The sequence below is a fragment of the Nanorana parkeri genome, unplaced genomic scaffold (genome assembly GCF_000935625.1).
Source record: "Nanorana parkeri isolate BGI_ZX_2015 unplaced genomic scaffold, ASM93562v1 scaffold34, whole genome shotgun sequence".
Classification (NCBI taxonomy): domain Eukaryota; kingdom Metazoa; phylum Chordata; class Amphibia; order Anura; family Dicroglossidae; genus Nanorana; species Nanorana parkeri.
This window is the reverse complement of record NW_017306302.1, coordinates 489,402-504,708: the sequence shown is the minus strand read 5'-3', so window position 1 is coordinate 504,708 and position 15,307 is coordinate 489,402. Positions and strand designations below refer to the sequence as shown.

At 46.2% G+C, this 15,307-nt stretch overlaps 1 protein-coding gene across 1 annotated transcript in view; it reads left to right on the top strand.

Annotated features, from left to right (window-relative positions):
• The first annotated feature begins 7,515 nt into the window (after window positions 1-7,515).
• Window positions 7,516-15,307, top strand: part of MRPS36 (mitochondrial ribosomal protein S36) — an 11,645-nt gene continuing 3,853 nt past the window's right edge. Inside the window, exons 1-3 of the mRNA XM_018569232.1 lie at window positions 7,516-7,592; window positions 12,057-12,120; window positions 14,763-14,971. Of these exons, the coding sequence (XP_018424734.1) occupies window positions 7,554-7,592; window positions 12,057-12,120; window positions 14,763-14,971 (312 nt within the window). The 5' untranslated portion in view covers window positions 7,516-7,553. The remainder of the gene's footprint in view (window positions 7,593-12,056; window positions 12,121-14,762; window positions 14,972-15,307) is intronic.

The following is a 15,307-nucleotide window of genomic DNA, read 5'->3' as shown; positions in this document are numbered from 1 at the left end:
GTGAGATGTTTTAAGAAATTATATTTTGGATAGCGTAGGGGGATTTTTTTTTTTTTGCCATGTTTGCCTCACTAGGGAGATTTCCCTTCACTTCCTGTCCGGTAGAAGGAGGATATCCCTTACATTATATCACTTTCTCAAACAATTCATCCCCACACAGCTACCTCCCCATGTATCACTTCCCACCTCCCTTTTAGATTGTAAGCCCTCAGGGGCAGGGCCCTCCTTACCATCTTGTCTTGAATTGTATTGTGACTGTAATGTCTTCCTTATATTGTAAAGCGCTGCGCAAACTGTTGGCGCTATATAAATCCTGTATAATTATAAAGGGAGATTTACGCTCTTTTGATGTTGTTGAGTAGTTGGCAACTCACAATTTTGGATCGGGACAATTTGAGAGCGTGGATCCTCCCCCGCAGTCGTGTCATCCATTACATGGATCTGTGAATAAAAGACTAAAAGTCTCACTTGCCACTATGGTGTAGGGACTCGCAGACAAGTGCAGTGATGTAACTATATTTGTAGCCCATTGATTTCCTCCTCCAGCCTCATAACTCAACTTCTGTTATCTTTTACTAGGGATGCACCAATACCTGTATTTTGGTACCAAGTACCGGTCATTTTTTTTCTGGTACTCGCCGATACCAATTACCGAGTACCGGAAGTCCCATTCAGGAAGCCAGGTGGCGTGTAATGACTCGCCACCCGGCTTCCCGATTAACAAGCCCCCGGGGCCTCTCCAGCCAGGAGCGGCCTTCCTCCGGTCCGGAGCCGGCTTGCTGGCCAATCATGGAAGCCAGGCGACGTCTAATGGCGCGGCGCCCTGCTTTCTGATTGGCCGGTTCCATGCTCCCTCGTCAACATGACGAGGGAGCATGAAGCCAGCTTCCCGGGCAATGCGTCATTACACGCTGCCCGGCTTCCTGATTGGCCAGGATACCGGCTCCATGCTCTCTCGTCACAAGTGACGAGAGAGCATGGAGCCGATTCCCGGCCAATCAGGAAACCGGGCAGCGTGTAATGAAGCGCTGCCCGGCTTCCTAGGCATCGGAGCATTTGGGCGAGTACAAGTACTTGCCCAAATACTCTGTATCGGCACTGATGGATACTAGTATCGGTGCAGCCCTAATTTTTTTTTTGCCTTAGAGAATAGTCTGCAGGAGCTCGTACATTGCACCCGCAGTCCATTGATCACAGCTGCAGTGCTTTCCAGGGTCTAATGCAAAAACAAAATTGCACATTTATTTTAATGTGGGTGCATGTATTAATATTGTGCAAAAGGTGGACTATGCCCTTTTAAAGTGGACCTTTACCCACTTTCACTAAAATTCACAGCAGCATGCCGATTTAAAATTCAAATTACATTCATTAGTTAAACTTGTTTTTCATTTACTTACAAATAGAGTTCATTCACTTCCTGGTCCAGATTTGGCACAAATTATGTCATTGCATTCTGGGAAGGTTACATCAGCACGGCATTGCTGGGAGATCTCAGGGAAAGGCATTTTCCTCCCCTGAAATGATGTGCATGGTCACGTGTCCTAGTCACATGTACCAGAGTTCCAGGAAGTAAAGGGAGATCTAGTAATCTGCCCTTAGTATACATGGCCACTGTCAGAGGACTGGGGAAGAAAAGAGAAATAAGATATGCAAAGAATAGAAAGCCGGCAATTATCTAGAAGTATCTGTTTGTAGATTGTCATTGCTAAACATTTCTAAAGGTGTCTTTGTTATTATTGTAAAGATCTGGGTTCCTCTTTAAGCTCTAATTCCCACTGTAATCGGCCCGCCATGTACAGCTGCGTGCAGGGCCGTATCAAGCAGCTCACGGGAAGGACAGGTGGTAGCCGGAAAACACGCACCCCCACGGACCTGCACTTGAGGTGAGCGTAAGGGGGCGTATGGCCGCGTAGTCCCATAGAGAAGAACGTCATTGCAAGTGTCAAAGGTCACATCCCCACTATACACAACATATTGCACACTAACCCCTGAAAACTACATTATATGAGCCAATGGGAGACTGATAATGATATAACATTGATTCTCAAATACTGGCAGGAAACGGGCATGAAGTCTCTATAAATACATCTCTTATGTTTTGCTGATTTCTAGTCCTAACGAGGATGGCAACATTCATCAGAGGTTACTATCATTCATAGATGGTGATCCAGACAGTCTGGATCCCAGTATACTTGTTAATACAATGTGGGAAATCATCAAAATCTGGAGCAGTTGCCTATGGCAACCAATCAGCTTCTATCTAAAGTTAAACTTTGAAAATTAAAGATAGAAGCTGATTGGTTTTGCCATGGGCGTCTGCTCTGGTTTTGATCAATTTCCCTCAATCACTATGATAAATCTTAGTCCAGTGCATTACTAGGTCCCGAGTCCAGGCCGTTACTGAGGTCCCGAGTCCAGGCCGTTACTGAGGTCCCGAGTCCAGGCCGTTACTGAGGTCCCGAGTCCAGGCCGTTACTGAGGTCCCGAGTCCAGGCCGTTACTGAGGTCCCGAGTCCAGGCCGTTACTGAGGTCCCGAGTCCAGGCCGTTACTGAGGTCCCGAGTCCAGGCCGTTACTGAGGTCCCGAGTCCAGGCCGTTACTGAGGTCCCGAGTCCAGGCCGTTACTGAGGTCCCGAGTCCAGGCCGTTACTGAGGTCCCGAGTCCAGTGCTCTGTTGGGGGAGTCACCACAACATGGCAAATGATACCAAGGGGTCCCGGCCTTGAAAGGTTGAGAACCACTGCTCTAGATCGAGGTAAAGTGACACTAAACTCAGGAGTCAAAACTTCAAAATACATTTGAGTACCTTAACTAGGGATGTCCCAATACTCAGCAACGGAGAATGGCAACCAGCAATAGAGGACTACAAATCCCATCAATCCATGATTATACATGGCTGTGTAGGTGGGTGACGGTGTCTGCGGGCACTGGGAAGGAGGAGATGTCAAAAACAGCTGCCGCAAGGTCCCCAGCAAGCGAGGGACCTCAGACAGCCGCTATTGTTTACAAATGTAAAGGCCCAGTATTGGCCTTTAGTATCGGGGCATTTTCACAATACTCATGAAAGTGCCCTGTATTGGCCCCAGATACTAGTATCAGTATCAGGACATCCCAAACTAGTACCAAAAATGTATCTTATTTGTGTATCACTCGGCTGTAGATCCTCAAATCATCTCTGAATTGGTGCTGACACTGTCCTTCCTTCTGGAGGGTGACTACTTTTGTTCCCCATGGTCCCGGTGTGTGTTATAAAGTAATCACTGCACAAAGCTCGCTCCCGTGATGGACTACAATCTCATATGAGTAAACGAAACATGAGATTGTAGTCCATCACAGGAGTGAGCTTGGAGCGGTGACTACTTACAACACACACAGGGACCATGGGGAACAAAAGTAGCCACCCTCCAGAAGGAAGGACAGTGTACGCACCAATTCAGAGATGATTTGAGGATCTACAGCCGAGTGATACACAAATAAGATACATTCCTGGTAATAGTTACGGTACTTGAATGGATTTTTAACTCCTGAGTTTAGTGTCACTTTAAAACCAATATGAAGTCCATGTTCTGCTTCCTGTATCCCCTCCACTATATACCATTGCAGATCAGAAACATCTCCCCCCTGCATGTACTTTTTTTGCAACCCACAAGCTCCCTCAATCCTCTGCATCCCCCTTCTATATCCCAACCCAACATACAGTAGATATGGAGTACATCACCCCCCCAGCATTCTCATTCTGTAACACAAGAACACCCCCCTAAACCTACATTGCAAGCTGCCTGCTCTATACAGCAACACAGATTACATACATATGTATTCCATCACTTCACCTTTACCCCAATATGGACCACAAGGACTCCCCTCATCCTGTACATGGAGCGTCTGCTCCAACCAACCCCGCATCTTGCTCCCCGATATCCCAATAAGATTTTCTCTATCTCTTCCCTATATCCTAACACAGCTTTATAAGCACCTTCCGCCAGCTGCATCCCTTCCCTAACACACCAATATAGATAATACCCATCCTCCACCCCCTATATCTTCCCTAACACCCCAATATAGATCATACCCATCCTCCACCCCCTATATCTTCCCTAACACACCAATATAGATCATAACCATCCTCCACCCCCTATATCTTCCCTAACACCCGAATATAGATCATACCCATCCTTCACCCCCCCTGTATCTTCCCTAACACCCCAATATAGATCATACCCATCCTCCACCCCCTATATCTTCCCTAACCCCCCAATATAGATCATAACCATCCTCCCCCCCCTATATCTTCCCTAACACCCCAATATAGATCATACCCATCCTCCACCCCCTATATCTTCCCTAACCCCCCAATATAGATCATAACCATCCTCCCCCCCCTATATCTTCCCTAACACCCCAATATAGATCATACCCATCCTCCACCCCCTATATCTTCCCTAACCCCCCAATATAGATCATAACCATCCTCCCCCCCCTATATCTTCCCTAACACCCCAATATAGATCATACCCATCCTCCACCCCCTATATCTTCCCTAACCCCCCAATATAGATCATAACCATCCTCCCCCCCCTATATCTTCCCTAACACCCCAATATAGATCATACCCATCCTCCACCCCCTATATCTTCCCTAACCCCCCAATATAGATCATAACCATCCTCCCCCCCCTATATCTTCCCTAACACCCCAATATAGATCATACCCATCCTCCACCCCCTATATCTTCCCTAACCCCCCAATATAGATCATAACCATCCTCCCCCCCCTATATCTTCCCTAACACCCCAATATAGATCATACCCATCCTCCACCCCCTATATCTTCCCTAACCCCCCAATATAGATCATAACCATCCTCCCCCCCCTATATCTTCCCTAACACCCCAATATAGATCATACCCATCCTCCACCCCCTATATCTTCCCTAACCCCCCAATATAGATCATAACCATCCTCCCCCCCCTATATCTTCCCTAACACCCCAATATAGATCATACCCATCCTCCACCCCCTATATCTTCCCTAACCCCCCAATATAGATCATAACCATCCTCCCCCCCCTATATCTTCCCTAACACCCCAATATAGATCATACCCATCCTCCACCCCCTATATCTTCCCTAACCCCCCAATATAGATCATAACCATCCTCCCCCCCCTATATCTTCCCTAACACCCCAATATAGATCATACCCATCCTCCACCCCCTATATCTTCCCTAACCCCCCAATATAGATCATAACCATCCTCCCCCCCCTATATCTTCCCTAACACCCCAATATAGATCATACCCATCCTCCACCCCCTATATCTTCCCTAACCCCCCAATATAGATCATAACCATCCTCCCCCCCCTATATCTTCCCTAACACCCCAATATAGATCATACCCATCCTCCACCCCCTATATCTTCCCTAACCCCCCAATATAGATCATAACCATCCTCCCCCCCCTATATCTTCCCTAACACCCCAATATAGATCATACCCATCCTCCACCCCCTATATCTTCCCTAACCCCCCAATATAGATCATAACCATCCTCCCCCCCCTATATCTTCCCTAACACCCCAATATAGATCATACCCATCCTCCACCCCCTATATCTTCCCTAACCCCCCAATATAGATCATAACCATCCTCCCCCCCCTATATCTTCCCTAACACCCCAATATAGATCATACCCATCCTCCACCCCCTATATCTTCCCTAACCCCCCAATATAGATCATAACCATCCTCCCCCCCCTATATCTTCCCTAACACCCCAATATAGATCATACCCATCCTCCACCCCCTATATCTTCCCTAACCCCCCAATATAGATCATAACCATCCTCCCCCCCCTATATCTTCCCTAACACCCCAATATAGATCATACCCATCCTCCACCCCCTATATCTTCCCTAACCCCCCAATATAGATCATAACCATCCTCCCCCCCCTATATCTTCCCTAACACCCCAATATAGATCATACCCATCCTCCACCCCCTATATCTTCCCTAACCCCCCAATATAGATCATAACCATCCTCCCCCCCCTATATCTTCCCTAACACCCCAATATAGATCATACCCATCCTCCACCCCCTATATCTTCCCTAACCCCCCAATATAGATCATAACCATCCTCCCCCCCCTATATCTTCCCTAACACCCCAATATAGATCATACCCATCCTCCACCCCCTATATCTTCCCTAACCCCCCAATATAGATCATAACCATCCTCCCCCCCCTATATCTTCCCTAACACCCCAATATAGATCATACCCATCCTCCACCCCCTATATCTTCCCTAACCCCCCAATATAGATCATAACCATCCTCCCCCCCCTATATCTTCCCTAACACCCCAATATAGATCATACCCATCCTCCACCCCCTATATCTTCCCTAACCCCCCAATATAGATCATAACCATCCTCCCCCCCCTATATCTTCCCTAACACCCCAATATAGATCATACCCATCCTCCACCCCCTATATCTTCCCTAACCCCCCAATATAGATCATAACCATCCTCCCCCCCCTATATCTTCCCTAACACCCCAATATAGATCATACCCATCCTCCACCCCCTATATCTTCCCTAACCCCCCAATATAGATCATAACCATCCTCCCCCCCCTATATCTTCCCTAACACCCCAATATAGATCATACCCATCCTCCACCCCCTATATCTTCCCTAACCCCCCAATATAGATCATAACCATCCTCCCCCCCCTATATCTTCCCTAACACCCCAATATAGATCATACCCATCCTCCACCCCCTATATCTTCCCTAACCCCCCAATATAGATCATAACCATCCTCCCCCCCCTATATCTTCCCTAACACCCCAATATAGATCATACCCATCCTCCACCCCCTATATCTTCCCTAACCCCCCAATATAGATCATAACCATCCTCCCCCCCCTATATCTTCCCTAACACCCCAATATAGATCATACCCATCCTCCACCCCCTATATCTTCCCTAACCCCCCAATATAGATCATAACCATCCTCCCCCCCCTATATCTTCCCTAACACCCCAATATAGATCATACCCATCCTCCACCCCCTATATCTTCCCTAACCCCCCAATATAGATCATAACCATCCTCCCCCCCCTATATCTTCCCTAACACCCCAATATAGATCATACCCATCCTCCACCCCCTATATCTTCCCTAACCCCCCAATATAGATCATAACCATCCTCCCCCCCCTATATCTTCCCTAACACCCCAATATAGATCATAACAATCCTCCACCCCCTATATCTTCCCTAACACGCGAATGTGTACACTCCATGCACCCCCTTCCTCCCATAAACACCAGTGGACGCTCCATGCACCCCCTTCTCCCATATACACCAGGGTACACTCCATGTACCCCCCTCCTCCCATATATAGAAATATAATACACTCCATGCACCGCCTCCTCCCATTTACACCGGTGTAGGCTCACCCCTCAGCCAACATCCTCTCATAACCACATCTAGTCACGTGACAACTCGCTTCCATTACCCGGATGCGGAAGTAACGCTGGGGGTTGCCATGGGGAGCAAGATGGCGGCGGCCAGCAGGGTCGTCCAGGTAAGGGAGAGGTGTCAGAGAGTTGTACACCCTGCCTGTAGTTTTATATGCAGGAAGTGTGGCATAGAGCTGGCGCTGGGCCCGTGTTATCCAGTCTGTGCTGTGTTTTGTCTGGTTTGATGAGTATAGGCAGCTGACAGCCCGTGACCCTGAGAGGAGAGCTGAGGGTGACTCCAATACAGAGGAGGCAATCTGCCAGACCCCATCACACAACGCGGAGTATACTGACAGTCCTCATCAAACAACACGGAGTATACTGATAGTCTGCCAGACCCCATCACACAACACGGAGTATATTGACAGTTTGCCAGACCCCATCACACAACACGGAGTATACTGACAGTTTGCCAGACGCCATCACACAACACGGAGTATATTGACAGTTTGCCAGACGCCATCACACAACAAGGAGTATATTGACAGTTTGCAAGACCCCATCACACAACACGGAGTATACTGACAGTTTGCCAGACGCCATCACACAACACGGAGTATATTGACAGTTTGCCAGACGCCATCACACAACAAGGAGTATATTGACAGTTTGCAAGACCCCATCACACAACACGGAGTATACTGACAGTTTGCCAGACGCCATCACACAACACAGAGTATATTGACAGTCTATTAGTCCCCATCACACAACACAGTGTACATGATCAGCCTGCCAGTCCTCATCACACAGCACAGTGTACATGGAACACAACACGGAGTATACTGACAGTTTGCCAGACGCCATCACACAACACGGAGTATATTGACAGTTTGCCAGACCCCATCACACAACACGGAGTATATTGACAGTTTGCCAGACCCCATCACACAACACGGAGTATATTGACAGTTTGCCAGACCCCATCACACAACACGGAGTATATTGACAGTTTGCCAGACCCCATCACACAACACGGAGTATATTGACAGTTTGCCAGACCCCATCACACAACACGGAGTATATTGACAGTTTGCCAGACCCCATCACACAACACGGAGTATATTGACAGTTTGCCAGACCCCATCACACAACACGGAGTATATTGACAGTTTGCCAGACCCCATCACACAACACGGAGTATATTGACAGTTTGCCAGACCCCATCACACAACACGGAGTATATTGACAGTTTGCCAGACCCCATCACACAACACGGAGTATATTGACAGTTTGCCAGACCCCATCACACAACACGGAGTATATTGACAGTTTGCCAGACCCCATCACACAACACGGAGTATATTGACAGTTTGCCAGACCCCATCACACAACACGGAGTATATTGACAGTTTGCCAGACCCCATCACACAACACGGAGTATATTGACAGTTTGCCAGACCCCATCACACAACACGGAGTATATTGACAGTTTGCCAGACCCCATCACACAACACGGAGTATATTGACAGTTTGCCAGACCCCATCACACAACACGGAGTATATTGACAGTTTGCCAGACCCCATCACACAACACGGAGTATATTGACAGTTTGCCAGACCCCATCACACAACACGGAGTATATTGACAGTTTGCCAGACCCCATCACACAACACGGAGTATATTGACAGTTTGCCAGACCCCATCACACAACACGGAGTATATTGACAGTTTGCCAGACCCCATCACACAACACGGAGTATATTGACAGTTTGCCAGACCCCATCACACAACACGGAGTATATTGACAGTTTGCCAGACCCCATCACACAACACGGAGTATATTGACAGTTTGCCAGACCCCATCACACAACACGGAGTATATTGACAGTTTGCCAGACCCCATCACACAACACGGAGTATATTGACAGTTTGCCAGACCCCATCACACAACACGGAGTATATTGACAGTTTGCCAGACCCCATCACACAACACGGAGTATATTGACAGTTTGCCAGACCCCATCACACAACACGGAGTATATTGACAGTTTGCCAGACCCCATCACACAACACGGAGTATATTGACAGTTTGCCAGACCCCATCACACAACACGGAGTATATTGACAGTTTGCCAGACCCCATCACACAACACGGAGTATATTGACAGTTTGCCAGACCCCATCACACAACACGGAGTATATTGACAGTTTGCCAGACCCCATCACACAACACGGAGTATATTGACAGTTTGCCAGACCCCATCACACAACACGGAGTATATTGACAGTTTGCCAGACCCCATCACACAACACGGAGTATATTGACAGTTTGCCAGACCCCATCACACAACACGGAGTATATTGACAGTTTGCCAGACCCCATCACACAACACGGAGTATATTGACAGTTTGCCAGACCCCATCACACAACACGGAGTATATTGACAGTTTGCCAGACCCCATCACACAACACGGAGTATATTGACAGTTTGCCAGACCCCATCACACAACACGGAGTATATTGACAGTTTGCCAGACCCCATCACACAACACGGAGTATATTGACAGTTTGCCAGACCCCATCACACAACACGGAGTATATTGACAGTTTGCCAGACCCCATCACACAACACGGAGTATATTGACAGTTTGCCAGACCCCATCACACAACACGGAGTATATTGACAGTTTGCCAGACCCCATCACACAACACGGAGTATATTGACAGTTTGCCAGACCCCATCACACAACACGGAGTATATTGACAGTTTGCCAGACCCCATCACACAACACGGAGTATATTGACAGTTTGCCAGACCCCATCACACAACACGGAGTATATTGACAGTTTGCCAGACCCCATCACACAACACGGAGTATACTGACAGTTTGCCAGACGCCATCACACAACACAGAGTATATTGACAGTCTATTAGTCCCCATCACACAACACAGTGTACATGATCAGCCTGCCAGTCCTCATCACACAGCACAGGGTACATGGACAGCCTGCCAGTCCTCATCACACAGCACTGGGTTCAAGTACAGCCACCTGCCTCACTGCTAGGGACCGTGTTGGGCTATCACTGGGACATGTCCTCGGGCAGACTCCCGAGTTCTATATGTTCGGCTTCATTATCTGTCCGGCTTTACAGTGAAATCTCCCCACACACATTACCATCAGATTGTACAATCTCCGTTAGATGAACCCCCAGCTGTGTAGTGCAAGGACCTGGCTGATTGCATGCAGAATGATTGTATATTAAAGGCATTGTCCACCTTTTTAAAAAATCTGTCAAATGCTCCCATATTGGTAAGATAAAAATGTGCATTCATTATATTTTGAGCCCTGCAGAGCCTTGCAACCATGATCGGTGCTGCATGGGTGCAGTGCACAGGCTCCTACATTGTTTATCCCCCCTCCCCCCCCCAGGTCTGTAATGAGGTACAGACCCTTCATTATGGCGCTGGAGGAAATAAACAATGGACTACGACTGTGGTGACATCACCACCTAGCTGCCAGAACAATCTTTAGACTCACCACACAAGCTACAATCTGACTGTCCAATCTATATTTTGATCTCCTAACATCTGTGTAGTGCAAGGGCCGGTCTGATTGGGTACAGAGTGCTTGCATATTAAAGCTGAACTAACCATTCAATACTTACCTCCCCTCCAGCAATGTGACGTTCACAAGCCCCCTCGTCCCCTTCCCAGCTTCTTCTGGATTTGGGATCTTCAGACATTTTGATTGGCCGGGATGACATATCTCCCACACATGCAGGATGTTGATTGTATGGTCAGATTGTAGAGTGTATGGTGAGTGTTACAGTAGATGAGAACCCTATCACAATGGCATTTCATTTGCTTAGGCACTGTATGTCATAAACACATTTTAACTTTTTTTCATCCATCGTACTTTCCTGCAGACACTTTTTACATGCAAACATTACAACAACAATACAACAACAACAATCCGTTCTGATCACTTGGTGTTTGTAAATAACCGAGGGCATCGTAAGCTCGCTGTGTCCCCAGTTATGAATGAACAGAAAGTGCTCTACATCACTTCCTGTTCATTCATGATTGGGGACATAGTAATCACTTACTATGCGCTCAGTTTCTGAATGGACAGGAGCACTCAGTACAGAGGCTTCCTGTCCGTTCATAACTGAAGAGTACTATACCTCCTCAGATTGTGAATGAACAGGAAGCCTCTGTACTGAGGGCTTCTTGTCCATTTAGTGCTGGGGCTGCAGAAAAAGAGATTGAGGACTCTGTGTGCAGTGGGCTTTAAGGTGTGCCCACTCATCTCTGATCCCAGTTTCATAGTTGACAGCAAGTATTTACCATTTTATTACAACCAATGTCCTGCTCATATGGTCTTCTCTTTCTTGGTGAGTTGGTATGTTGCTGGTTTTCTGAAGCAGTACTGGGAAATCAGAATAAATATAATTCCAGCCTTCTGAAGAAGTGAAAAGAGCCGGGGTGGATTTCAGCTGTACTCAAAAAGTGGAATTCTTCTTTAATAGTTAGTTGCTTATTCAGAAGTTGAATATTTGTCTGAATCTCTGTGTTTTGCTTTTAGGTGGTTAAGCCACATGTTCCAGCAATGCGATTCCCAGACAGAAAAAATAGTCCAAAACCAAATGGTGAGTGTGCATTACAATCCAAAATCCAAAACCAACATATGTCTTACAGTTCCGCATATGCTGCCCCTACACTTTATGCAGATTACAATGACAAGAGAAGCATTGTTGGCTCACAACAAAATGTTTCTGTTGGCTATGTTGTTCTTTAAAAAGCATGTTGCTGCAAGACATGGTAACACATCAAACACAGTGCAATGAATTGTGGTGCCATTTATTTTGAACGCACCCCAGTACACTTGCCATTTGTGCATTCAAAATATTTTGCAGGTTCAGATAAAATGCTTGGCAGTTTTGGGCTAAAGGAATAGGCTGCTTAAAGTGACACTAAACTCAAGAGTTAGATCTTAAAAATGCATTCAAGTACCTTATTCTTATGTATCTTGATTTGAGGATCTACAGCCGAGTGATACAGAAATAAATCTCTGAATTGGTGCCGACACTGTCCTTCCTTCTGGAGGGTGGCTACTTTTTTTTCCCCATGATCCTGTGTGTGTTGTAAAGTAGTTACCGCTCCGAGCTCACTCTCGTGATGGACTACAATCTCATGTTTAGTTTACTAATTTGTATTGAGATTGTAGTTTTTGTTCATAGTTAAGGTACTTGAATGCATTTTTAAGATTTAAATCCTGAGTTTAGTGTCAGTTTACCTCACAGAAATGAATGTGTGCTATAAATTGTGTGCTGTGATCTCTGTCACAGGACAGACATCACCTTACATTGCTGTGACTTGAAAATCTGCCCCTTCTATAGAACAGAAGAAATAGACAACCACTTTGTAGCCATTGGAAGAATGTAAAATAAAAGTTAATATTTTGTTAAATATTATTATACAGGATTTATATAGCGCCAACAGTTTGCGCAGCGCTTTACAACATGAGGAAGACATTACAATCACAATACAATTTAAGACAGGATGGTAAGGAGAGCCCTGCCCGTGAGGGCTTACAATCTAGGAAAGCTTTACAACCGCAATCTATAAATTGCAGGTGCAATGCTCTGGCTTCTGCAGACTATTCCTCCTGTCCATGTCCATCCCCAAGTACTTACATGCAGTAACAGGGATGGGAGAAAGTGTCAATGGACTTTAATTGTGGTGACATCATTGAAAATATTCCGGTGAAACTACAAGTCCCTCTACCTCAGTGGCTGATCTGACTTGTAGTTTCTCCATTTACAGATCCTGTGAAAGCACCTGTGAGTGGGTGACGTTGCTGTGTGAGCAGAGCCATGCACAGACATGCCGATTCCAAACAGCAGCAGCCTGCGGGGAGAAGAACCCTGTGATTCAGGGACGGGTGGACTGCAATCTTACAATGTATTATGTTATTCCCCAAATATGGGTGTAACATGAAACATTGTCAGAAGCGTGAACTTAGCCTTTAACTTTGAGTTTCTGTGACAGTATTATAACAACTAATCTCCTTTATAACCACGTTTCCTAGATAGCTAAAGGTTTCAGATAACGGCAGAAAAGGGCAGGAGACCAAAAAGATACATGCTCAGTTTGGTTGCCTTTTAATGGACAAATCGCATGGAACGTCACACACCGACCTGCTAGAACCTAGTGGAATAATCACTGACTAATCAGTGTATCATTTCTCCGTGACGTAGAACTCCAGGACTGTTAAAATGTAATCCTTGATACCTGACACTGGGGGGCAGCCACCCACTCTCTCTCTCTTGAGATCTTTAAATCCCAGAAGTACGTAACACTGCACATACTATGTATCCAGACTGAGAGGGGTGGATATGTCCCAATATCAGAACTGTATTTGCTTGTTACGATGCAATTTAGGCTTTTATAGCTGATTGAGCTACGAGTCTTAAGCAGTGTACAGATACCTAGACCGAAGTGGCGTCCCCTTAGCCTTGACCCGTTGTTCCGTTGAGGAATGGTTATAAGGCCAACATGTAAGCGTCATCCGTGGGGATGCGACTTTCAGTCTGGTGCAGCGGGTCCTGGAGGCTGGGAGGTCTTTTAGGTGATAGGATAACCTATTGCTAGGACATGGAATGTATCATGATAGTATACTGTGCTTTTGATGACAATAGTGCCTATTTAGATATAACTCGTATGGCCCCAAAAGTGCTATGATGTTGATTGACACCAAAGAGCTATGTACCGATGTTTACTGGGATTTGTACTAAAAAAAAAAAATGTAACCCTTGCAGTGGGGCTACCCGTACGCTAGAACGGTTAAGTGCTTGTTTTGTCCGGGGGGGCTAAAATAAAGAAGAAATACTCAGCCGATCCTCTGTCCCTCCTGGCTGCCAGACCCGTCCCTGCAGCCTCTTTTCCTGCAGGCTCTGGCAGTCTAATAACCTGTGATGTCATCACATCTTGTACAGTTCTGTTAGACATGAGGCCACCGAGGTATATTCCACAGCCGTAGCGGAGGAGAGGTGAGCGGTCAGCGCAACAGGACCGAGGATCAGGTGAGTATCCTTCATTTTTGCCGAGCAGTTCATCCTTGCAGTGCAGGAGTAGCCCTATTTCACCATTCCAGAGTTCTTCTTTAACAGAAACTACATCAAAAACATGATGAGTATAATACAATGTGTTTCATTTTATTTTTATGTGTGTACACTTTTACGCATTTGTTTGGTAGTCTTCATTTTACCACAAGTGTTATTTCTTTCAGTGCAAGAAGCTTTGAAGTCTATGATTTTCCCATTCACTGGACCCTCAGTCACAGCACCACAAGCTACCAGTGAAAATCCTCCTGGAATCTCCAATCCTGCATCCGTCCGCCGAGTATTGACATCCACAGACACTAATGACTTATTGAAATCACTTCCTCAGAAGTACAGGAGAAAACCTGTGCCCAGTGAAGAGATGGAGTATATACAAGTGAGGCATTCAAGCTTTATTTCTATCTCTGGACTGAGGGCCATTGTATGCTGTTCCTTTTCTACCCTTAGCGGCTGAACGTTTGCGAGTGTCGCGCCATTTGCCGTTTTGCAAATGTCCGTTTTTGCACATTGGTCGGAAGTGTTATCAAATAGATTGTGGAAGAATTAACACAGCAGTCTGTTCAATTATTAAAGAAAAATCAAAAACTTATCCTTGCAGTGGGGCTACTCCTGCACTGCAAGAGTCAGATGCTTGTTTTGTCTAGGGGACTCAAATAAAGCAGATTTACTTAGGGCTTGTTCACACCAAATGCACACCAGATCTGCATGAGAT